This window comes from Daphnia magna, linkage group LG5, assembly GCF_020631705.1.
Source record: "Daphnia magna isolate NIES linkage group LG5, ASM2063170v1.1, whole genome shotgun sequence".
Classification (NCBI taxonomy): domain Eukaryota; kingdom Metazoa; phylum Arthropoda; class Branchiopoda; order Diplostraca; family Daphniidae; genus Daphnia; species Daphnia magna.
The window spans coordinates 8,200,834-8,222,479 of NC_059186.1; the positions used below are offsets into that span (position 1 = coordinate 8,200,834).

A 21,646-nucleotide genomic window follows, 5' to 3' on the forward strand; every position below is an offset into this window, starting at 1 on the left:
TTTACAGAGTTGTAAGTTTATTTATTAAAATTGTTAGTTACCAAAAACTATCGTTGCGAAGCCACTATGCTGAGATTTGTGTTCGAAATCGAATTTTAGTGGTTTTCAGTGTGCCTTCCCTCGTTGAAATCTTCCAATTCACATTCCTTGCCATCGCAATCACCAGAAACTGACACAGGAGAATTGAAGGTGGAAGGAGTGGCAGTTCATTTTGGTTACTGGGTCTTTTATCTAGTACACCGGAATGGTAGACGAAGAAGACAGTCACTTTCTAAACTGTTTCCGTTATTTTCTTCGTTTTATTTAGAGACAGTAAAATTTATGAGTGAATGGTGACGATACTTTTTCGGTTGGTCGTATATGGCTAAGGTAACATTTGTTGGAGCATTGCTACGCGATCTTTATTTGGTTTTTTCGTGCGATGAATATGACGAATTCGGCGGATGAGCCTAAAGACGACCCATATAAAAAGGACGGCTGCCACAATGATAGCCGTTCAAGCAAGCCATTGGGGTATCAAACCACAATCAATGGGAGCAGACTCATGTATCATTTCACATCGAAAGGCGTGTTGGAATCCTACGTGCTCCTCTGGGGCAGCCCTGAAAACAGTTAAACAGATGATAGATTTCTTAAATGTCAATTGGTAATCTTCTGGCATTGGTATAGATGCAAGTTGAATGCTTACCCTGGGATACACGAGCCACAGTCCTCCTTATTCTTGGCACATCCGCCTAAATATAAACTACAAGTGATTTCGCTTATTAGAATGGCCAACCGAAATAGTAATAGGTTGATCAATAAGGGATGCAACCTGAAGAGGAGAAAGATCTACCATCAGCTGAACAAGCCCCTGACGATAATGACATTAAAAGAAGAGTCACGAACTGTTGATTTGTCTTATGTATTGTTCACCACTTTGACAGCCTATTTCGGACCGTGTTTATGGAATTTTTTGAGCAGAAAAAATATTGTCGACAAAACAGTGAAACAGTTGGACATCTACGAAATGCTTAAAGTCATGATTGCCGAACGGAAGAATGATCTTCACTTTTTTTCTACCAGTGAGCCCTCTGATACATACAACTTGGAAACATCCATGGCTGGGAGACAATCCGTAGTTCATGGCTACTATGGTGAAATTTCAAAGCATTGGATGCGAAGGTGAAATGCGTCCTAGATGAATTGATTTTGAAGAAAAATAGCCCATTGGAGGTACAGGTTTCTTCTCTTTCGGCGCCAAAATTTTTGAAAGAGGAAAACATTCCGCAGCTGTCCGGCGATATGAACAAGACGGAGTACGTCGAAGCGATGAAGATCATGGTGAAGATGTACAGGTGCGTTAAAAAATTTCTTGGACCAGTTTTAAGAGACTATAATTTAAGGAACCGAGGTCAGGCATGTTGCGATTCAGAAATCGACGTTCAGGCTCTTCTATTTGATTTGTTGGACGAGTGGCATAAAAACCACCTTACTAAACCAAATTTTTAAACTGACCTTGCAAACATCACGACAGCAAAAGAAGGACGCAACAAGGTTTATCACGGCGAGGTCGTTGTGATATTTCATCATTGGAAATTATATTTCGTCTCGTGGAATGACTTATGTTATCTGCTAAATGCAAAAACAGCGGCTGAGAAGATAGCAAAGGTATATAAGCCCCTTACTTCAGATAAATAATTGTCGTTTGATCAGTCGCGCTTTCTTAAAATTTTGCCAGATGACGGATGAGCTAATTCGTCGACATTCAAGACATTCGTCGGTCGGAAAATCATCATTAAGCGTCCTGTGCTTCAGACGAAAGTCTGCTGCTGGTGAAATGGTAAGACGCTTGTCGGCGCTCACCGCTCAGAAAAATATGTAAAAACCCATTGGATTTCAAAATTTCCTCAAATTCTTAAATGATTTCGGACCCTCCCAGATGATTATACAGACTCCCAGCTTATTTTTTATATAATCTGAAGCTAAAGAGCTACGGGACTGTTTATTCCAGATTTATTGCAGTGGAAATTAAGTGGAAGCACAAAATAAACTGGAATGTTGGGGGGGACTCTGCTACTCCGACTTCTTTCCTGCTCCACGTCTCGCGCCCAACTGCCTGTCTCTTCTTCCCCAACGAGTCTCGATGGTTCGCCATCTAGCGGTCGGGATGGAAACTATACGTACCACTACACTAGTGACAAATTTAAAGAAATTATCCCTAGCATCCAGTCCAGCACTTAATAAAATATGTTGGCGCAATCAGAGTAATAGAATACTGGTGTAGCCACGGCCATGTTAACTCCCCCTCTCGGATTTTTTCCCAAAAGTTGTTGCCAATTTCGCGTATCGATTGTGAGAAAATGAGGCAAGATATCGATTTAAGTGTCCCATAACCGTAACTGCCACCTATGAATTGAGTTTTAAGGGTTGTTATTGTTATAACAACCCATATGTTTGATACATACATTTTTTCACACTAATTAATTAAGCCACTTTTTGTTTACTTTCTGAAGTACAGACGACGAAAATGAGCGAAAACATAGCGAAAAGTTTTCGCTTTCTATCCCATAACGAAAGCGCCACAGCGGCTGTGTTGTGAACTTGTGATGTATTACGTTTTCGGCCTCGCGCACATCTCTGGCGATAGAATTCTAGTACTCTGGTAATAGTATTCTATTCGTAGTAGTAGTATTCTATTACTCTGGTAATAGAATACGAAAATTAGAAAAATTAAGTAAAAATTCACGGTGCACGGGGAAGGGATAAATAAAATTATGATGTAAAATCTAAAAATCCATATTAATTACATATACCCGAAAATGCGTGTGTGTGAAGCACGTAATCAGTAGGGAAAAGGGGAAACGACTGATATCCGAATAAATGCACATACGTTAGCAGAGAGAAATAAATCAAGATGACTGATCGGTTTGCATCCTGACGGCATTAACCTTTGCAACTCCACCTAGGCTTAAGGCAATTTCTGTCTACACAGAAGGTGGTTAGGTTATTCATCGAAACCGGATTTCGTCCGTCGATTTGGCGCACCTGAAGGCAAACAAGAACGTATGTTTTCTCTCAACTAGATTTTTTAAAAAATGACAATCCATGACGGCTAATCAATTCACCTGTCAATGGAAGCTCTTTTTTGTTTGAAAAATATTTCACATTAGCATATTATTCGAAGAATGGCAGACTTTTTTTTTTCTTGTTCAAAAACTTCTTGTTTGCTTGACTGAAACGTTTTTGTCGTCGTTATTTCGTTATCGAATCAGCTATTGAAACAGCAATAAATCCTTACTCAATCGGGTCAATAAAGAATAATAAATCGTCTATTATGCAAGTCAACTGAATGATCTATTCAGCTACCAGAGAATAATGGAACCTTAAAGAGGCCTTTGAATAGCAACTAGTGAATTGCCTGAAGCATTTCGGTTGAGCAGAGCCAAAAGAAAACGAAATTAACCAAAAACCAGCAATAGCATCCGACTTTCATAAAAAGCTGAAATTGCAGAATTTTTCGGTTTTTCCCACTGGATGTGAGATCACGACCCACGGAACACATGCTCTGAGAAAATAACAATTCGAGTGCTTTAGTCTAGGCAATTGTTTGTGAAAAAAAATCCAATGAAAAATGATGTCATAGGACGAGTTTTTTGTATGGGTTCGGCAACACTTTGAAATGTATGTGGGCTCGAAATAAAAAATAAAAAAAAACAGAACAAAACAAAAAAAACAGGTAAAACTAAACGTTCCCTCCATCGTGAAAACGAAGCATAGACAAACACACAGCGACCCTTTTTGCATCTCTCTCTTTTCTCTTCGTCCGTTCACGGAAAAGGTGTAGAATGGCACAAAAAAAGCCGTAAAACCACCTGAGGGTTTTGGCCTCGAAGTAACCAAAAATATTTGAGTCTCGGACGTCATCACGACGCACTCACGCTCTCCCTCTCTTTGCTACCTCCTCTCAGTTATTTTCCGTTTTTTTTGTTTTTTGTTTTTTTTTTCTACTACTCTTTTCCCTCAGTCTCCTTCAGTACCAGCTACATCACTGAACTATTGAGAAGCAGAAAAAGAACGAGCTAGTAAAAAAAAAAAAGAAGCCGAGATCCGGAATCTTTCCCGGTCGGCGCTTCTTCGTTTGTGATTTGTTAACACAGTGATTTATTTAATTTCTTGTTTTGTGTGTGAGTGTGTGTGTGTGTGGAAATTGTCAAATCAGTTCTTTTCGGGTTCAGGTGATGCTGCTACAAACCCGAATTTCGGGTTATTCGACTTGATTTTACATGGTTTTCTGAGTGCATCTGGTTGCGATTGAAGTGCGTTACGACGAAAAATTGAAAGTTGAGAATCTGTTTTGTGTTCTTTGCTCGGAATGGAGTTCTTCTGCATCCTTGTTTGGCTTATCTCTTGTTGGACTATAGGTAAGAGAGAACTCGTAACCTTGACGAAATGAGTCGAGTCAGACTGTGTATTTGCAATTGCTTTTTTATAATACGTAGATGGACAAGTAACGAAAAGATACCACTTAGCGATAAGAATAAACATAAATTATCTTAAAATGATGGGCAGTGGTAAATGCTGAGGCAAATTAGTGATTATAAAACGATTTCTATCATTTATGTAGTCAATGCGATTTTCAACAGAAAAAGACTTTTTATGTAAAAATTGTAGACTGTATTCCTTTGCGTTTAACTTACAAAAATCCGTTGAGACATTTCGTTCACTTGCCTTACAGCAGATTGCTTATAATGGGCGAGAAAGAATTAATTGGGGTGAGTGTTAGTTGTTTGAGGAACTCGGGAGGCTGCAAGACAGATTCGTCCTTGGAAACTGACACTATGTAATTTAAACACGCGTAATTTCGCAGCTCAGTGCAACACTCCGCCCACCATCGTAGCTGAAAGATCTTGGAGTTTACCTGAAAACACAGCCGTCGGTACGCGGGTGAACCAATTCCGAGGGTCAGATTCGGACGACGACGTGCTCAACTTTTTCGTTGGATCACCTTCGTTGCTGCCTGGCTTGCGTTTCCTCGATGGCTCACCGTTCTTCCGCGTTGATTCTAGATCAGGTGCTGTTTATCTCAAGGAACCAATCAATGGAATGCGTGGCCAACGGCTCATGATTGGCGCCGGTGTCAACGATGGAGTCTACAATGCCAAAATGGATATCGTCATTCAAGTGACGTCATCTGACGGGTCTGAATTACCACCACTTGATAATCGTTTCAACTCCTTTCCGTTACCGGCCAGCGTTAATCCACCACCTATTCTTTCATCCCCCATCTCACCTGGTCTACCACCTCGACCTCCGTCACCGCCGGCTCTACCCGGTTCTTCATCAAAAGAAGTGGATTTTAGTAAGCAAAAAAAAAAAAAAAAAACAAAACACAGTTGGTGTCATAAACTTTACAATAATGGTTTGATTACAGGTAACAGCTTCGTGGCCCCACCAATTAAGGCAGTCACTGAACGGGCTGATTGGTCAATAACACCATCAGTACCGCACAAAGCTCTAGCTTCAAGAATGCCTCAGCTAGGTATCTCAGAGACTCAACCGACCGAGAAGACATCAACCGATGATCCAGGTGTAGTTAAAGCGGATCGCATTGAGCCTGCGATCACCGCTGTAATCGTACCGGTCATCGTCGGGGTCGTGCTGATTGTCTTGGCAATTCTGGGCTCTTCTATGATCTGGATGCGATCGAAACGTCCAAGAAGAGCCAGTCAAGGTGGTCCTTCGTCATCGATAAATGAAGAGAAAGAGACGAAAATTGAGGCTGTTAAGACTATAAGTAACACGACAACATCTTCAGCTGACCAGGATGAACATGCTCTCTCGTTACAGCATTGGACTAGCAAGAAAGCTGTCAGCAATCGCTACGAATCGTGGCATATAGGCGAGATCGATCAAGAATGGGTAAGTGTTGAAGCGTTTGCCAATAAGTGTTTTCATTCTAATTTGAATTGATGTGCTACCGAAACAGAGGAACAAGAACCAAACGGAAGACGGCTGGGAATTTCCTCGTCATCGGTTGCATGTCATTAGCATTCTGGGCGAGGGCTGTTTCGGCCAAGTTTGGAAATGTCAAGCACTCAACATCGCTGGTGAGATTTTCCTTCCCCTTGTGGAGAATCAGCTAATTTCTTGAGATTTTTTTACGATTTCTAAAAATTGTTGTGCTCATTTAGGGCTTGAAGGCTCGTCGTTCGTGGCCGTGAAAACGCTGAAAGAATCGGCTGCAGACAAAGAGAGACAGGACCTTCTTAAGGAACTTCAAGTCATGAAAACCCTCAAGCCCCATCCTAACATTGTAACCCTTCTCGGTTGCTGTACGGACAAAGGTAATTCTTCGTCGACCTCATCATCTCATCAAAAATTCCAGTCGGCTAATGTGTAATAATAATCAAAGAACTTGTCGGTCGGCAAAACGTCGAAAGCCTCAAAAGGCTTTTATGAGAAATGATTTTTTGTTTCTTTCTTATTCCCACGTAATAAAGAAAGCGTTCAAAATGCTTGATGCGAAACAGGGTCAAACGACTCCAAGGCTTTTGGTGGAATAAAGTACCACATTTGTTATTCATAGGCTATTAAATGGGTAACATAGGATATGTTATTGATTTGAAGCTCGACGAGAGATCTTTGGTGTTATATTCCATTTAATAACAGCGTATTCTGATATTTTCGCATTCTTTTTAGATCCTGTTTTCGTCATTATGGAATACGTAAACGGCGGTAAACTACAGTCCTTTTTAAGACAATCCAGGGCCGATCATTACTATGGCAACTTATATGGCGCCAGCAGCCACTTGAGCTCACGCGATCTCACTTCATTTGCCTATCAAGTATCTAGGGCCATGGAATTCTTAAACTCTAAAGGGGTATGTCGCATTCAACTGTGTTTCGTTAAAGGTCCAATCAAAATAATCGGTTTCTCATTTCCTATAGATTATTCATCGTGACCTGGCAGCTCGCAATGTACTCATCAACGAAGAACGTGTTTGCAAAGTTGCTGACTTTGGCTTTGCTCGCGATATTATGGGGAATAATATTTACGAGAGGAAATCGGAAGGTCGCCTACCCATACGCTGGATGGCACCGGAAAGCCTCTACGATAATGTATTTTCGTCCAAATCAGATGTCTGGAGTTTTGGTAAAGCACCTTAAAACACCCTTTTAACTATTCTCGCAAAATTGTAGCAAAGTAACTTTGTTTTGTTTTTACTACCTTAGGCGTACTACTTTGGGAAATTGTTACGTTAGGCTCCACGCCTTACCCGGGCATGACAGCTGATGCGGTTATGCGAAAAGTTCGTGAAGGTTACAGACTCGAAAAGCCGGAACACTGCAAGAGGGAGGTGTATAACGTCATGTTTTATTGCTGGGAAAAAGATGCCGATCAGAGGCCAGCTTTCACAGAGCTTGTACAGCTACTTGAACAGTTGTTAATGTCCGAAACGGACTACATCGAGCTAGAGAGGTTTCCGGATCACTCTTACTATAACATGGTTCCGCCGTCGGATGAAAAAGTCTGAGAAAATGGAGGCCGTTCTCACTTTCCTATCCATTTGTAATGAATGTTTGTTTTTTCTTGTTCCAGTGGCAGTTAAATTTATTTCCAACAATGTTCCCTTATGTAACACCAATGCTTCTAACTAAACAACAAAAAAAAATGGTGCCTCAACGTTAAAACATGGTAAATGTGAGACAAACCGGTTGTAATACATGTACAGTGTCTCTTTGATTGTAAAAAAAAAAGGGTTTTGTTTTTAGAAAATCGACTAGAATTTTTGTTTTACGAAATTCATAAATTTTCTGCGTATAATTATTATGTTGTTCGGTATTAGAAATTATATTGCGGTAATACCATGGCTAGGGGTGTAATATAATTTCAAGTTTTGAAATTACTATTTGGCGCCAAACGTCAGATGCAGACAGTGTTTACTTACCACATTCTTCTGTTCTTTAAAGTTATATGCGTTCGCTTCACATGTTAAATTCAAAGTGAACCATTAGAATCCGAAATATGTGGTTTATACAAAGGAAAAGTGACGGTATGAAGCTAAATGACTATATCTACTTATACTCCATATTATTTACTTCCCATGCAGGTCAAACTGTTTATCTGTTGAATAAGGAATATGACGTTGGTAGAAGGAAATGTACCATCGAAGTTTCCGACGATTTGTCCGTTAGTCGGCAACATTTAAAGCTCACCGTTGACTATTCCCCCCTAACACAGGTGAAGTAACCATTTGAATACTCTTAGTGTGCTGGCATTATAATGACTGCCATCCTTTTATACTAGGTATCGGGCCAACCAACTTTAAAAATTATGGATTTAGGATCAACATATGGGGTATTCATTAATCCTTCTACAACAAATACTGGAAAAGTTGAACCAAAAACATGGGTTAATTTGGAAGCTGACTCATCATTTCATTTTGGAGTCAAGAATGAGTGGATAGTCAAATGGAAAAACATCTCTGTGGTGTGTTCGGCTCTTGGATCTGCTGAGAGAAGAAGACTTAACAAAGAGCTAACCATGTTGGGGGCTGAATCACTTTCTGAATGGCAGCATGGAATCACTCACTTAGTAACAGATAAAATCATGCTTACACAAAAGGTATGCAATTTTCCCCAAAGTATACAGTTATGGTTTTAATTTAAACCGCTTTTGTTCTATTTCTGTCATCAGGTATTAGATAGCTTACTTGCTGCTATACCAATTGTGGTGGTGGACTTTTTTGAGAAATGGGTGTCACTCCTTGAACAGGATTCGTACAGTCCTCTACCTGATGCCTCACAATACACCCCACAAATTGGACCAGCTCTCGGACAGTTTGGCAAGCAAAGTTTCATTCCTAAGGAAGAAAGAAAGTCTCTTTTTCTTGGGAAGACTTTTCTTTTTGCCTCATCTAATGAATTAAAATCATCCATGGCAATAGCTGCTAAAAGAGCTGGTGGAAACATCACAAGCGATTTCGAGGCTATTAATACTGAAGGCGTTGTGTTAATGGAATGTGCCAATTCTCCGCCGGATTATGCCCGGTTGGTTACGTCGTTATCGTCTCGTGGAGAACGGTCTATCCCGCAGAGTGAAATTGGTTTAGCCATTCTTTCCTGTTCTGTTGAAATATATTGCAATCCCCGTGCCCGCCTTGCAAGCGAACATAGCCAAGGTTGTAGTAAGCCTGCAAAAGCTTCCTTTCAGTGCAGCTTTCGTGATGAAGAAACTCAACTGGCTACACAACCTTTCAATCACAAAAAAGAGAGTGAAGAGCCACCTTGTAAAAGAAACAAGATTGAAAATCCAACCCCAGAAAGTCATCAAGTCCATCAACCACCCACCAAAAGAATTCATCTTGATGATGAAGCTGCTGCTGTAAGTAAAACATTCGAATTTGGCCCGTTGCCCTTCTCTAACAAAATTCCTGTCTTATCGGCTCTGCTTTTTCGCTTCTAGACCTGCGAAATTCGGCCTTCTGATAAAGACAATGATGAAATCCTGAAGAGAAAAAGTGTGAAACCTAAATCAGGGCCATTATGTAGCGGGCGAACCAATGTCAGTGTCAAGACTGAAGACCGCAAAAACATTATGGATTTATCCGTCCCACAGAAACTGCATGCGGAATTTTTTAGTCGACAATCGTCTGACTCATCTAGTACTTTGTCCACCAATGTAAATCCTGGTGAAACTAGTCATTTTCAAGATACTAGACATACGACTAAGTCGGAAGTTGGAAAAAGCATACCTGCATGTTTACCTAACAAAGCTCGTAAGAGCTTTCGATCGAATGATCAAAAATTGAAAGCAGTAAATCAGTCCGTTGTGCGCTCTGCGGGCTTGGAGCTTACAAGCACATTGCCTTCCAACAGCCAATTGAAATCGCTCAGTAGGACATCTTTAAATGGCACAATGGGAAATGATCAGAGCAGAAGTCAGTGGCATGGTTGTAGCAGCCCAGGAAAGTTAAATACATCGAAACTGATTGTAAAAACCAATCTAGTTCGACCCGAGGTATTTGAAAAGTCAAGTTCGCAGAAGTCACAAAACCAGCTCAAAGTAAGAATGTAAGCTAGTCGCTCGCATCAATGATAATCACAAATTTTGATTTGTAGGAAACACAGGTTATTACTCGAATCAAATCAATGAAGATCGCTTCTCTGAAAGAGGGCAAGTGGACCAAGAAATGATCCACTGTACTCGTGTTTGAGGGTTAGGAGTTTAGTTGCCCAGCAATCAATTCCAATGAAATACAAATGTTTAACATTTCCAAGTGTATTAATTTCAACACCAACGGAAACATTTTAAGCTTTCGTCGCTTTCGCTTTCTTCTCAGCCTTTTGGGCTTTACCGTAAGCCTTTGATTTAGCACGGAGTTTCTCGATACGTCCGCGGGCTTTCTTAGCAGTCCTGGTATCCTTGTTGCGGATGGCGAAGAATGCAGTGCGAACCATCTTGTTGCGAGCTTGCTTAGCCTTTGCCAACTTGAATCGTTCAAGATCATTAAGGCTAAACCTCTGCAATATAGATCAAAATCTTTTAGATGTGGAGCAATGATACCCAAGTAGATCAGGTTGTCAAATCAGTCATTATGAATTACATACTTGTTTTAAGAAATGTCAAGGTCCTTACCTTTGTACGCTTTTCAATACGTCTAGCCCATGAAGTTGCAAGCCACTTCTCTGTGATTTTGTCAGCTTCCCAAGCAACCTTCAATGCTCGCTCTGAACAGCCTCTTGTCACCTTAGTCACCAGGCTGGTAAGATGGAGTTCAGTGAATCGGCGAGCTTGACGGGGGACATTGGTGCAAGGTCCATCCAACAACGCCTGTTGGAAGAATGAATTTTACTTAAGGGCTTCATAACAATAAAACCTACTGAATTCTACATGATCAGAACATAAAACATCATCAATAGATGATCAGACGGCAATTCCTATCTTATAATTATGGTTCATCACACAAAGTATAATTAATAATAGCACAATATAAGAATTACCCTGTTCTGGTCGATGATATCGATGATTGCAGCAACCTTTCCGGCATCTGGACCCTTTGCAATGTAGACCACGCGGCCCGTCTCGACAAATTTGGTGAAAGGCTATGACAAGTAAAGTACACATATATAAGGAGATGCACCATAATTTGGGGGAAATGGGAATCATTCTATAATATTGAACTGAGAACGATATACACTCAATCTAAGCTGACAAATTTTCACGTATATATTTTTCTCTTTCGCTCTCTTTCTCTGGCGTTAAGAAGCCAAACGAATGGTTCAATCAGTGATAAATCGAAATATAACTGTTTTGATGACCCTAGAAAACAAATCTTTTCTAATGCTTACGGATAATTTAATTGACACGAAAGTAATGACAAATTAGATTTTAAACTAATTCTGACGGAAATCAAGAAATGGAGCTCACCATCTTCACTTAACCAACGTGGAGGGTGCCGAAAAAAGATGGTGGCTATAAAGACGTTGGCTATTTTTCGGATCCTACATTCATTCCCTAAACACATGATAGAAATCCTCCATAAACACATGCCGTTTCAATAAACTATTTTTAAAGTTAAATTATCCTGTTTATATTACGATTTCATATTGAATTCAGCCGTAATTTAATTGAACACAATCTTGGGTGAAGAGATTTTCCAAAAAAATGAAAAAAACAGCTTTTAGACTTGAACATGAGAAGTTGAGAACAGGCAGAAAAACGGGCAATCACAGCTCACAGATTAACGGACGTCGCAAAATATTAACTTGTGAAATTGATTAATTATAATGGTACATATTTTACTCTATTCCACGCTACTAAACTGGAATAAAACCAGAGGAAATTAGAATTAAATATTTTTTTTTTTTTTCAACCGCAGGCTATATATTAATTTTTACAATTTGGCAAACACTTTTTCATTGCCAAATAAAAGATGTCATTCCTTTATGTTTGTAGAAGTAATAATGTAAACTGAAAGAAAAAGGAAAAACAGAATGTGGAGTTGTCATAAATGTGGGAAGCCCGTGTATTTTGGTACCTTAATTGACGGTTATTTGATTTGAATAAGACAAATGAATGAAATTTTGTTTTTTAGCTGAAAGAAAACAATCTATGGGATATGATTGGCATCCAGATTGTTTAAAATGTGAAGAGTGTGGAAAAATTTTGAAGCCAGGACAACACGCAGAGGTTTTATTAGTGCATGCGTAATTGTATTTGAAATTATTGTTTTTATATCTTCCCTGTATCTGCTTTTAGCATAAAGGTGTTTCCTACTGCCATGTCCCATGGTAAGTTCAGTTAAGGTATTCTTGAAAAGGTAAAACTTAAATTATCATATTACATTATTTGTTTCAGCTATGGAGCTTTATTTGGACCCCAATTATTTGGTCATGGCACACGAGTTGAATCACATAAAAGTTTTGGAAAGGTTGAAAATAAAACCTATGGAGGAATAACAAGGTATTAAGCATCACAGCTTCTGTCTTGTATACAATCTAAGGAAATTTTTGTGATCACCAATAGAACTCATCTTGAAACAACTATCAAGTCATACAACCATTATCATGATGTACATGGAGGCAGTGGAGGAGTAAAAAGTAGAGAAGTTAATGGAAGATTGGTGCTAGAAGGAGTGTTGCGATTATACTGGGGAGTCCAGTCAGCCATACAACTGAAAGAAGATGATGACCAACGTCTTCCCTCAAATGGCGGAGAATTGAAAACCCATAGAAAAGTCTCGAGTGGCATATTCTACCAGGTTTAAGAGTTGAATTATTAGCAAAGGCAAATAAATAAAATCACACACCAATAACTATGTTCTTTTGCATAGAATTCCAACATCTCATCGGTCGATGAGTCTGACAGTGAGGACGATTCTTTCTGTGAAAGTTCGCCAATAAATTCCAAGTCTAGCGCAGCTCCCAACGGTTCGGGGTATGAGAAAAAAACGAGCGTGGTTCTCGAAGCAAATGATTTAACAAAATTCAATACCGTACCATCTAAACTGGATCCTAAACAACTGAAGCGAGATGAATTAGACGAGCTTATGCAAGTAGAGAGAGATTGGAAAGATCATGAGAAACCATATCAGACTTTACCCAACAATATCTCGTTGCCTCCGATTGAAGTAATGCATTTTTGAATGTGTTAATAACGCTCTTTTAAAGAACTAACTAACTAACTCTTCTCAGCAGGTAGACGTAGGAACGAGCAAAGAGCCGAGTTCAACAGTTCTTGCCGCTGAAGAGGACGGAGCTTCGACAACAAAGTTCTCTGCACTGCGACGTCGACCAGGCAGGCGTTTCGATAAATCGAAACTAAGGCGACGGTGTTCCATAAATGGGCATTACTATAACAGGGAAACCAGCGTTTTCACCCCTCCTTATGGTAAACTTGCATTAGATTGGCGCATTCAATTATTCTTATGTCACGTGCATGATACCCTATTTGAAATGTTTTAGGTAGTACGATGAGTGTGTGGACTACATCCCTTGTAAATACTCAGGAAGTGATTAATATGCTTCTCGATAAATACCGCGTTGAATGCCCTGCTAGTAATTTTTCCCTATTCGTTGTCAAAGATAACGGAGGTATGAACAACTTCCCCTATTAGAAACCAAAGAAGTAGACCGTTGCATTTGAAGTATTATCTCTAACGTTTCGTGCAAACTATCAACAGAACGAAGACGAGTAAAGGATGACGAATACCCATTGCTATTGCGCGTGATGCAGGGACCGGACGAAAGCGTCTCCAAACTTTTTCTAGTGGAAAGCGAGGGTGAAGGTAGTCACGAAGGTGCGATAATAATAATAAAAATTTCCCGTTAGAATACAGAAATATTGTATGCAACATTTTTTTTTCGATTGATTCGCCAGTAAGTGCTGCCGTTGCCCAATTTTTACGCCTCAGCGATTTTGAACTGCAATCAATTTTACGACTTTACTGCGAGGAAGAAGAACGCGAAGTGCAATCGATCAAAAATAAGTATGGAATTTTCTCTATCCCTTCAGACACTGTGTCGCTTAAATTTTAGTCTAATCAATACCATTTCTTTTTTTTTAACCAAAAGGCATCGGGAACTGAAACGTCGCATTAAAAAACGAATGCAGGAACTAAAAGTTAAATTATAAAGAACTTGGAGATGTTCTCTACGATCAAACCGCAACCCGAATTTTAACTTTGTAAAAAAAAAAAGAAAAGAAAAACAACAAAAAAATTATTGCCGGACATTTCTAAAAACTTCCTTCTTGACTTTTGTTCTCGCTGAAAAAAATCTCTTACGATCTGACAAAGAGGATGTGCTTTGCACTTTCTTGAGGTGATTTTGAGATCTAGCTGGTCCCAGCAACGAGCTGACCCACATTGTTCCATTGGCATTCCTACCCGAAGGTTTAACCAACGGATTCTTAAAAAATCGAAAATCTCTTTAGTCCTATCTTTTGCTTTAATTTGTGCCATCGCTTATTCATTATCATTCTGGTGTATACCGAGCTCTCTCTCGGATTTGACTTGCCCAAAAACAGAAAAGAAATACATTTGTTTTTAAGACGAGCTTGTATTGTGGACGCCATTTAAAGAGTACGGATATCAAGGAATAAGGCGGGGATCGATAGTTCCGCCCTACGTATAGACATGTCTGTCGGTTCTCTGTTGCAGTGCGACTGTGCAAAGAGAGTTGAATCAATATTCGAGGCAAGAAAGGGGAGGGAACGCAATCGATTTTGAGAAGCCTTGAAAGCGGAGTAGTCGCTAGTGGTGGCGACTGGTACGAAAGCCATCCGCCTGAATCAATGCGTTGCGCTATTATCCGGACGAAGGTTCTTCTGTCGGTGCCTTACCGAAACACTCAGTTCCCGTGGTTCTGCTTGACCAAGGCGTCTACCTAGATCATTTTTTAGCTGCTGCGTGCCAATTCTCTTGTTTCACAGTAACCCACTGTCACAAACGCTGTCTGTTATTTCGTCGGCAACTAACACTCGGTTGTCTTATATTCACCATGGCTACCTTCTATCAGATCGTTCTCGGTTTAACAGCTCTCATCTTCCTCGGAACGTTGCATTCAGGTCAGTATTTTGTGTTTCTTCGTTGTTTTGATGTTTGCCGATATGTGTGGGCACGCTGGAAAATCACATTCCACGTACTACGTTAACGGGTTATTTCAGTTCAGTTACGGTAGTGATTACGTCTATCGAATTACTGGTGATGATTGTGATGATCGAACGCAGTAGAAAACTTAACTGTATTAGACCCGAACAGGTACGGGTATATGTCCCTGGTGTCTTTACGGTCTAATAAGATCTTTACGTAAAGGCTATTGGGAAAAGCTCGATCAATAAGGATTTGTTATCGCAGCTCCAACGCTTTCTCGTCATCACATTTGATTCTCTTTTTCATTTGAATTTTCATTTGAATTCAAGTGCATCAGTGGTCGTCCTTATCCTTTTTGGCATCCGGGGATAATTATAAAAGACGTTCCGTTAAAGATTTAATCCAGCGGGGAACATTCCGAGAATTTGTATTCCGGGGACGCTAATATCCTTTACTTGGGATCGGCAATTAACTGCTGTGATTCTTCACGCAAAACTTACTCTGCATATCAGTACACGTTAATACGGTTTGCTGTCTGGTTCATATCGGTCACATTGTATCAATCTCAGGTTGTGTGACAAACTGGAAATTAGTCTATTAAGAGTAGGTCTAATCTAACGACACGTTGGCAGTGAACATAAAGGGAAAGTTTAAAATAGGTTACGTAATGTAATGAAATATTCACTGAACGAATAATTAATTCCATTCATTGTTTTGGCGAAACTAAATTTAGCCAACTGCATTCATTGCTGGGACTGCAATTCTGCATACGATCCAAGATGCGGAGATCCATTCGATAATCATTCCATCGCAATGGTCGACTGCAGCCAAATGTCTTATCCGCATTTAAGTGTTAAAGAGGCTACTCTGTGCAGGAAAAGTACCCAATTAGGTTGGTATTCATTTCAATTGTCCTATCTGATACTATACTCATTACAATTCAAGAATGATAGACAATCAGTGATTTAGAGATTGATATTCATGAAAACACAGAGAATGATGCAAAATGATTTGGCACAGTAAACTCATCGCATTGATTGATTTTGATTATGTGGCTTTGGTTGACAACCAGTCAACGGAAACGTACGCGTCGTTCGCAGTTGTGGTTGGCTCAACTCGAGCAACGAAGACGATGGCAAAAGCTGTTTCAAACGATCCGGTTCGCAAGACGTCTTCCTCACCCACTGTACGTGTTTCGCCGATGGCTGCAATGGCTCACCTGGGTCTCTGATGCCCACCTTCGTTCTAACCATCCCCGTCCTGTTAACTGTTCTTCTCTTTTCGGCTTCACTCAATCCTTTTTGTTGATACAATCACACTTGTTATTTGCAAATGACTCGTAGTTACAATAAGATAAACCAATATATATTAGAGTGTATTCTCGGTATTCCATACCGAAGAGGTTACCTGGTCGAGAAGCCCCTCACTAAAAAAAAAAAAAAAACAAAGAAAAAAAAAGCCAGTCACTATTCTATAGCCTCTTTTGGTGAGTAGCTTCTTCGTCCTTGCCGAGCTGTGATTGGCTCAGCCTGATCAGAGTAGTTTAGCCTAGGTTAGTGATAATTGTTCGAATCACGTCATTTATTTCAGCTCCATCAACTTTCAACCGTCAAATCAGGTCCGAATCGAAACATCTTGCACATTGGGACTCATCCCATTCCCGCGTGTTGATCAGAGATCGAACTCGATTCCAGTTAATGGCTCGTAAGGCTAAACCGGAGAGCAATTCACCTATAGTTGACATCAATAATTCATTTTGGGTTAGTTGAAAAATTCCTGCCATTTTGCAATCTACGGAATATATGCAGCATGGTGAGCACATTCTGGCGAGCCAAACTTTTTTATTATTGTTGACCCGATGTTCAGTTTTCTAAAGAAAAAAAAACGATCCGATTCAAATTCGTGTTCAAAACATTTTCTTTTTCACGATGTTTCCTGTTACGATTGCATGGCAAGTAAAAACGTAGCGTCAGGTTATGCATCGCTATCGGCAGTGTTTTGAAACGTCAATTGATGTGGCCGTAGCGGAATTTCAAAACATATTTTTTTTTTAAATCATTTGCCAATTTACTGTTTCTTTTCTGTAGATTTACCCTTCGAATGTACACCCAATTGCCTCATTCGTGCGAGAATAAACTTGCATCTTAGTCGTTGTGGGTATACATTTTTACTGAACGAATGTATCGATCATCTGTCATCTGATACGGGTACAGCCCCCAAACACCTTGCAGTTTTTTTTTACCTATTCTCAGAAACGTATTACGGCTTTCCACTGAATAACTGCCGCCATCTGTCGTTCCCCCTACCCCCCGATGTTACATTAACACTTTCATTTACTCATTTATAGCTGGCCAATCGACTGGCTGCTTGAGATTCATCTCTCGTTTCGTTTGTCCATTACACACCGACATTTCACCTTGCAAAATGAAACAGCTACTCTAGAATTTATTATAGTTTCTAAATTCTTTACGCTTCATTGTGCCACACCTTTGTGTGCGTAATAGCTTTGTTTTTATCTTTAAACTTGTCCAGAAGGTTATGTTAGAAACTATACGTGTATATACGCATACAAACCGAGCGTTGGCCGGAACGGGGGGACGCGTTATCGTTTATCACAACAGCAGTTATCTTTTGTCAATAAAGATAACCGCCACCTGCGCAACGAAGTTGAATTTCAAAAGTGAGGTCAACTCTCACTTTGTTTCTTTCATTCTGATTGTAAAGACAAGTTGTGAATAACGCGTCCATCTTCTTACGAATCGTGTTCAGATTTGTTTAGATCAGTGTTTTATCCTTACCGCTAAAAGAAATGGTGTCGTCATCGGATAGTGAGGATGACCGGTTGAGAGGAGCCCGAAGAGTCCCTCCAAACGCTCCTCCAGTCCCGAAGAAAACGTACATCATCAAGAATTCCACGATGCAAAAGAGGAAAATGCAATGTTCTCGTTGGATGCGTAACAAATGGTTCATCGCCGGAATGAGTGCGCTCATTCTGTTGATCATTTTAGCCATCGTCCTCGGCGTGACTTTAGGCAAGAAGTCGCCTCCCGTTCACGTAGAGCCAGTCCATTTGATGTGGTGGCAAAATGCCACAATCTACCGTTGCTACGTCACGTCGTACGCCGACTCCGATGGAGACGGACTAGGAGATTTCAAAGGTTTCTATCTTTTTTTGATTTTTTTTAATCACATACGGTTGGGCGTTCTCACTATGGCGTGGCTAAATTGCGCAACCATTTCAAATAATCATTATTCAAAAGCCGAATCGTATTTTTTTAAGATAATCAACGCTTTCTTTTTTATATTGACGGGTGGTCTTATCGTTGTGTTGTTGCACAGGACTCCAGGAGCGGTTACCTTACCTGAAAGATCTAGGAATTGACGTGTTGTGGCTGTCGCCAATTCAATACACGGTATTGCATTACTACATGCCTTGAAATGTTTCCGTTTCATAATGTAAATATTTTCTGAATTTGACAGAACACGGTAACTGGCACGGACGTCACAGACATTAAGAGCGTCAAAGTCGAGTATGGACAACTTCAAGATTTTCGGGAGCTCGTCATTTCGGCCAAACTGTTGGGTACTTAGCATAACTAGATATCGATTTGCGTCGATAGCAACCATTAGCAAGGCACTGCCAATGTCAAGTCAACACCAAAAGATAACACCTTATTTTTGTAGGAATTAAAGTTATCATGGACATAATCTTGAATCACAGCGGAAGCGCTCATACGGTCAGTTACGAAACAACCAACGAAAATTCGTTTCCTCTTTTGTTTATTGTTTTACATTCTCACCTGCCTTCGTTGTCTGTCATGCCTTTCAGTGGTTTAAGGAATCCCAGTCTTCAACACCTTCCTTCAAGGACTATTACATCTGGAGTAAAGGCAAAACGGGTTCAGATGGCAAACCACTACCTCCCAACAATTGGGTAATGACAACAAAATGCTGCCCATCTGTCAACGTGTCATCGTTAATGGATGATTTGCATTTGTTTAGGTATCCATGTACAACGGATCGGCCTGGCAGTGGAGTGACCTTAGGCAAGAATATTATCTCCGGCAATTCTGGAAGAACGAGCCGGACCTCAATTACCGACAGCCACAAATTATCCAGGAGATGAAAGTAAGTAATCTGATCCAATGAAAACAGTTCCAAAAATGTCGAGATTTTTAACGTATTTTGAATGTAACAAGAACGCGGCTAACTTCTGGTTGGATAAGGGAGTGAATGGGTTCCACGTGCGGGACGCCGCTTTCCTGTACGAAGACGCCCAGTTAACCGACGAAAGTCAGTTGGGCAACACGCAGGATTACGCCTCTTTTAGCCACAATTTCACGCGGGATTTACCCGAAAGTTATCAAGCCATCAACGACATCTTCGCGTCTATCATGATGCCCCGGTTAGGTGAAGAAAGGTAGTCTATACGTATCATCTTTCAACCCCATTCTGTTTATTTTAACGTTTAAAACGATAATGAAAAAGATGTTTGCTAAACAATGATGTAGAATATTATTGGTGGAAGCCAATGAACGAGTTATGAGTGACGAAAGGTGGTCGCAAACGTACCAGTCGATGACGACTAACGTGCTCTACAAATTGAATTCAACTTTCGACGGTTTACAATTAAAAGCTTTAGTTAACCAATCGCTCGAAGCCTTTAACAAGACCAGAGTAAGAATTGATTTGATTTAGTTTTTAAATTTCAAATGAATCATGAATTGTAACAGAATTGAAATTATGTCGAATTTCAGTCGTGGCCGACGTGGACGTTGGGTGACGAGACCCGCAGTCGCATCTATTCAAAGTTCAATCAATTGGCTATCGGTTTGCAAATGATTCAGATTTTTCTGCCGGGCTCATCGTCCATCTATTACGGAGAAGAGTTGCAATTCACCAATAACGCGGCTATAAAATACGGAGAGACGGTCGATGCTGCTGCCCAAGAGGCTGGCCCCATCAATTACAGTCTCATATCACGTGATCCGTTCCGTACTCCGATGAAATGGAACTCTTCGCGACATGCAGGTCATTAACAATTACATTTGTGTCTTCATTTTGACAGAGATCTTAATATCGTTCATGTTTGGGCAAAAAAAAATAGGTTTCACTTCCGCTGAAAATCCATGGCTTCCGGTGAACAACAACGACCCAACCGTCGACATCCTGAAATCTCGATCCAATTCGCTGTGGAACACAATCAAAGATATGATCGTCATCAAGAAGACTTCGTTGGCACTAACGAATGGAACTATTGACTTCCCTATCGTCGACACAGACATATTTTCTTTTACGAGGTGTTTTACTTTTGAAATTTGATCAAATAGGCTAACTTGTTTTTGTTTTTTTCCACGTTGGTTTCACGAGTTTGGGTTTACTTCCATTTTTATGTATAGGGTTCACGCCTGGAATAATACGGGATTTCTGATCGTGTGGAACGTCGGCAGTCAGCGTAAGACATTGTCTTTTTACAACACTACTTACATTTCGAACGACATGACAGTCATCCGCAAAATCAAAACGGAAGGAAGCCGAACGTGAGTTTTTTTTTTCTTTGTTTTTATATTCAAATTGGAAATTTCCTAATTTCTTTACTGCCCTTTTATAATTTTTTTTTTAAACCAGGGAGACTTCGCTAGTGAAGAAATCAGATGTAACTGTGGAACCAAAAGAGATCGCCATTTTTTCGTTTTGGAAGCAGTAATAATTGGGTTAACTACTAATTGTTATACCACAAGGAGAAGGCGAATCTAATGAGTAAGACGTCTAGTATTTCAAACCCAAACAAAAACATTTTAAAATAAAAAAAGAAAAAAGAAACAAGAACGACCAGATTTGGACGTGCGTTTGCTGCCATTTAATTTTTGTTTAGTTTTTTTTTTGTTTGTTTTTCACATGATAAAATCAATCATTTTTCAATACAAATCCTTCACTGCTTTTTCTTTGGATTTTAACTTGACTGTGTTTATATATAGCCTTAAAATAAGCCCAAATAAATCTACGATCATTGCAGCTTTATCACATCGATTTCCAACAAAGTCCTTAAATAACGCACAATAGAGATATCGGGTCAAACAACAACCTTGGCCAAAAGAGGTCGAGGAATTTGGCTTTCGACGATTGTTTGGAAGGGTCTCTTTTCCCAAGAGGAGACCCACACTCCAAGGTTTTCACGTGCAACTTGCGAGTGAATTCCAGCAGTTTTGAAAGAGAGTTCGATGTCAGTAGGTCGATTTGAAATGTGGGCTGGCACGGAGAAGCACGAAAAAACTGTATTAGCAGAACATTTGCGCCATGTAAGTATCACCATCTTGTTCTTGTTGTTAATGAATTGCAACGTATATACGTACATGAAATGATGGAGCCATTTGTAGATTGTTCATGGATTGCTGAGGATACCTCTGTTCACGTTGCTGGTAGCCGCTTGTTTGTTGATGGTGTCCGAAGAGATTCACACGTGGCAACGCAAGAATCAGAAGATGTTGAGATCAGTGACGTGGTTGCAAATGAGCAGCAAAATCATCGAAACTGTGTTCCGAAAAATGAGGCGATATCGAACTATGTGG

General features: G+C 40.1%; 6 protein-coding genes across 7 annotated transcripts; 5 read left to right on the forward strand and 1 right to left on the reverse strand.

Annotated features, from left to right (window-relative positions):
- The first annotated feature begins 3,995 nt into the window (after window positions 1–3,995).
- Window positions 3,996–7,629, forward strand: LOC116923958 (fibroblast growth factor receptor). The gene is made up of 8 exons (XM_045173791.1): window positions 3,996–4,403; window positions 4,850–5,341; window positions 5,414–5,901; window positions 5,969–6,089; window positions 6,174–6,326; window positions 6,682–6,863; window positions 6,931–7,135; window positions 7,216–7,629. The coding sequence occupies exons 1-8, from the start codon at window positions 4,355–4,357 to the stop codon at window positions 7,515–7,517; spliced, it is 1,992 nt and encodes a 663-aa protein (XP_045029726.1). The 5' UTR covers window positions 3,996–4,354; the 3' UTR covers window positions 7,518–7,629.
- A 253-nt stretch (window positions 7,630–7,882) lies between these two features.
- LOC116922839 (nibrin) lies at window positions 7,883–10,257 on the forward strand. Its single transcript, XM_032929289.2, has 6 exons — window positions 7,883–8,036; window positions 8,094–8,224; window positions 8,291–8,608; window positions 8,681–9,367; window positions 9,449–10,048; window positions 10,105–10,257. The coding sequence occupies exons 1-6, from the start codon at window positions 8,009–8,011 to the stop codon at window positions 10,177–10,179; spliced, it is 1,839 nt and encodes a 612-aa protein (XP_032785180.2). The 5' UTR covers window positions 7,883–8,008; the 3' UTR covers window positions 10,180–10,257.
- LOC116923022 (60S ribosomal protein L14) lies at window positions 10,249–11,502 on the reverse strand. Its single transcript, XM_032929551.2, has 4 exons — window positions 11,414–11,502; window positions 10,987–11,088; window positions 10,622–10,816; window positions 10,249–10,506 (listed from the first exon to the last, which is right to left on the reverse strand). The coding sequence occupies exons 1-4, from the start codon at window positions 11,414–11,416 to the stop codon at window positions 10,294–10,296; spliced, it is 513 nt and encodes a 170-aa protein (XP_032785442.1). The 5' UTR covers window positions 11,417–11,502; the 3' UTR covers window positions 10,249–10,293.
- A 362-nt stretch (window positions 11,503–11,864) lies between these two features.
- On the forward strand, window positions 11,865–14,540 carry LOC116922901 (ras association domain-containing protein 4). Of its 2 annotated transcripts, none has more exons than XM_032929371.2 (11): window positions 11,865–12,019; window positions 12,081–12,175; window positions 12,245–12,276; window positions 12,344–12,448; window positions 12,512–12,746; window positions 12,819–13,115; window positions 13,180–13,375; window positions 13,450–13,578; window positions 13,668–13,784; window positions 13,865–13,973; window positions 14,059–14,540. In XM_032929371.2, exons 1-11 carry the CDS (start codon window positions 11,980–11,982, stop codon window positions 14,117–14,119), a joined length of 1,416 nt encoding a protein of 471 aa, XP_032785262.1. In that variant the 5' UTR covers window positions 11,865–11,979; the 3' UTR covers window positions 14,120–14,540. The 2 variants fall into 2 exon arrangements, with proteins under 2 accessions (XP_032785262.1, XP_045029727.1); XM_045173792.1 differs by having other exon boundaries at window positions 13,183–13,375.
- A 207-nt stretch (window positions 14,541–14,747) lies between these two features.
- LOC116923027 lies at window positions 14,748–17,230 on the forward strand. Its single transcript, XM_032929557.2, has 3 exons — window positions 14,748–15,052; window positions 15,811–15,969; window positions 16,150–17,230. The coding sequence occupies exons 1-3, from the start codon at window positions 14,986–14,988 to the stop codon at window positions 16,383–16,385; spliced, it is 462 nt and encodes a 153-aa protein (XP_032785448.2). The 5' UTR covers window positions 14,748–14,985; the 3' UTR covers window positions 16,386–17,230.
- Window positions 17,231–17,770: 540 nt separating this feature from the next.
- On the forward strand, window positions 17,771–21,018 carry LOC116922834 (maltase 1). The gene is made up of 12 exons (XM_032929283.2): window positions 17,771–18,235; window positions 18,417–18,490; window positions 18,558–18,660; window positions 18,762–18,814; window positions 18,907–19,011; window positions 19,080–19,205; window positions 19,277–19,497; window positions 19,589–19,754; window positions 19,835–20,108; window positions 20,185–20,377; window positions 20,477–20,617; window positions 20,706–21,018. The coding sequence occupies exons 1-12, from the start codon at window positions 17,887–17,889 to the stop codon at window positions 20,782–20,784; spliced, it is 1,884 nt and encodes a 627-aa protein (XP_032785174.2). The 5' UTR covers window positions 17,771–17,886; the 3' UTR covers window positions 20,785–21,018.
- The last annotated feature ends 628 nt before the right edge of the window (window positions 21,019–21,646 follow it).

Bases quoted from the DNA above. Each gene is read 5' to 3' on its own strand.
- LOC116923958 (XM_045173791.1), top strand. From the start codon at position 4,355: ATGGAGTTCTTCTGCATCCTTGTTTGGCTTATCTCTTGTTGGACTATA. The intron at 4,404-4,849 runs GTAAGAGAGAAC...GTAATTTCGCAG, and splicing joins TATCTCTTGTTGGACTATAG to CTCAGTGCAACACTCCGCCC. The intron at 5,342-5,413 runs GTAAGCAAAAAA...GTTTGATTACAG, and splicing joins ATCAAAAGAAGTGGATTTTA to GTAACAGCTTCGTGGCCCCA.
- LOC116922839 (XM_032929289.2), top strand. From the start codon at position 8,009: ATGTGGTTTATACAAAGGAAAAGTGACG. The intron at 8,225-8,290 runs GTGAAGTAACCA...CTTTTATACTAG, and splicing joins ACTATTCCCCCCTAACACAG to GTATCGGGCCAACCAACTTT. The intron at 10,049-10,104 runs GTAAGAATGTAA...TTTGATTTGTAG, and splicing joins AGTCACAAAACCAGCTCAAA to GAAACACAGGTTATTACTCG.
- LOC116923022 (XM_032929551.2), bottom strand. The intron at 10,817-10,986 runs GTAATTCTTATA...TTCTTCCAACAG, and splicing joins ATATCATCGACCAGAACAGG to GCGTTGTTGGATGGACCTTG. The intron at 10,507-10,621 runs GTAAGGACCTTG...TCTATATTGCAG, and splicing joins GTATTGAAAAGCGTACAAAG to AGGTTTAGCCTTAATGATCT.
- LOC116922901 (XM_032929371.2), top strand. From the start codon at position 11,980: ATGTGGAGTTGTCATAAATGTGGGAAGCCCGTGTATTTTG. The intron at 12,449-12,511 runs GTATTAAGCATC...GATCACCAATAG, and splicing joins ACCTATGGAGGAATAACAAG to AACTCATCTTGAAACAACTA. The intron at 13,376-13,449 runs GTAAACTTGCAT...GAAATGTTTTAG, and splicing joins CGTTTTCACCCCTCCTTATG to GTAGTACGATGAGTGTGTGG.
- LOC116923027 (XM_032929557.2), top strand. From the start codon at position 14,986: ATGGCTACCTTCTATCAGATCGTTCTCGGTTTAACAGCTCTCATCTTC. The intron at 15,053-15,810 runs GTCAGTATTTTG...AACTAAATTTAG, and splicing joins CCTCGGAACGTTGCATTCAG to CCAACTGCATTCATTGCTGG. The intron at 15,970-16,149 runs GTTGGTATTCAT...GTTGACAACCAG, and splicing joins CAGGAAAAGTACCCAATTAG to TCAACGGAAACGTACGCGTC.
- LOC116922834 (XM_032929283.2), top strand. From the start codon at position 17,887: ATGGTGTCGTCATCGGATAGTGAGGATGACCGGTTGAGAGGAGCCCGA. The intron at 18,815-18,906 runs GTCAGTTACGAA...CATGCCTTTCAG, and splicing joins ACAGCGGAAGCGCTCATACG to TGGTTTAAGGAATCCCAGTC. The intron at 20,618-20,705 runs GTGAGTTTTTTT...TTTTTAAACCAG, and splicing joins AAAACGGAAGGAAGCCGAAC to GGAGACTTCGCTAGTGAAGA.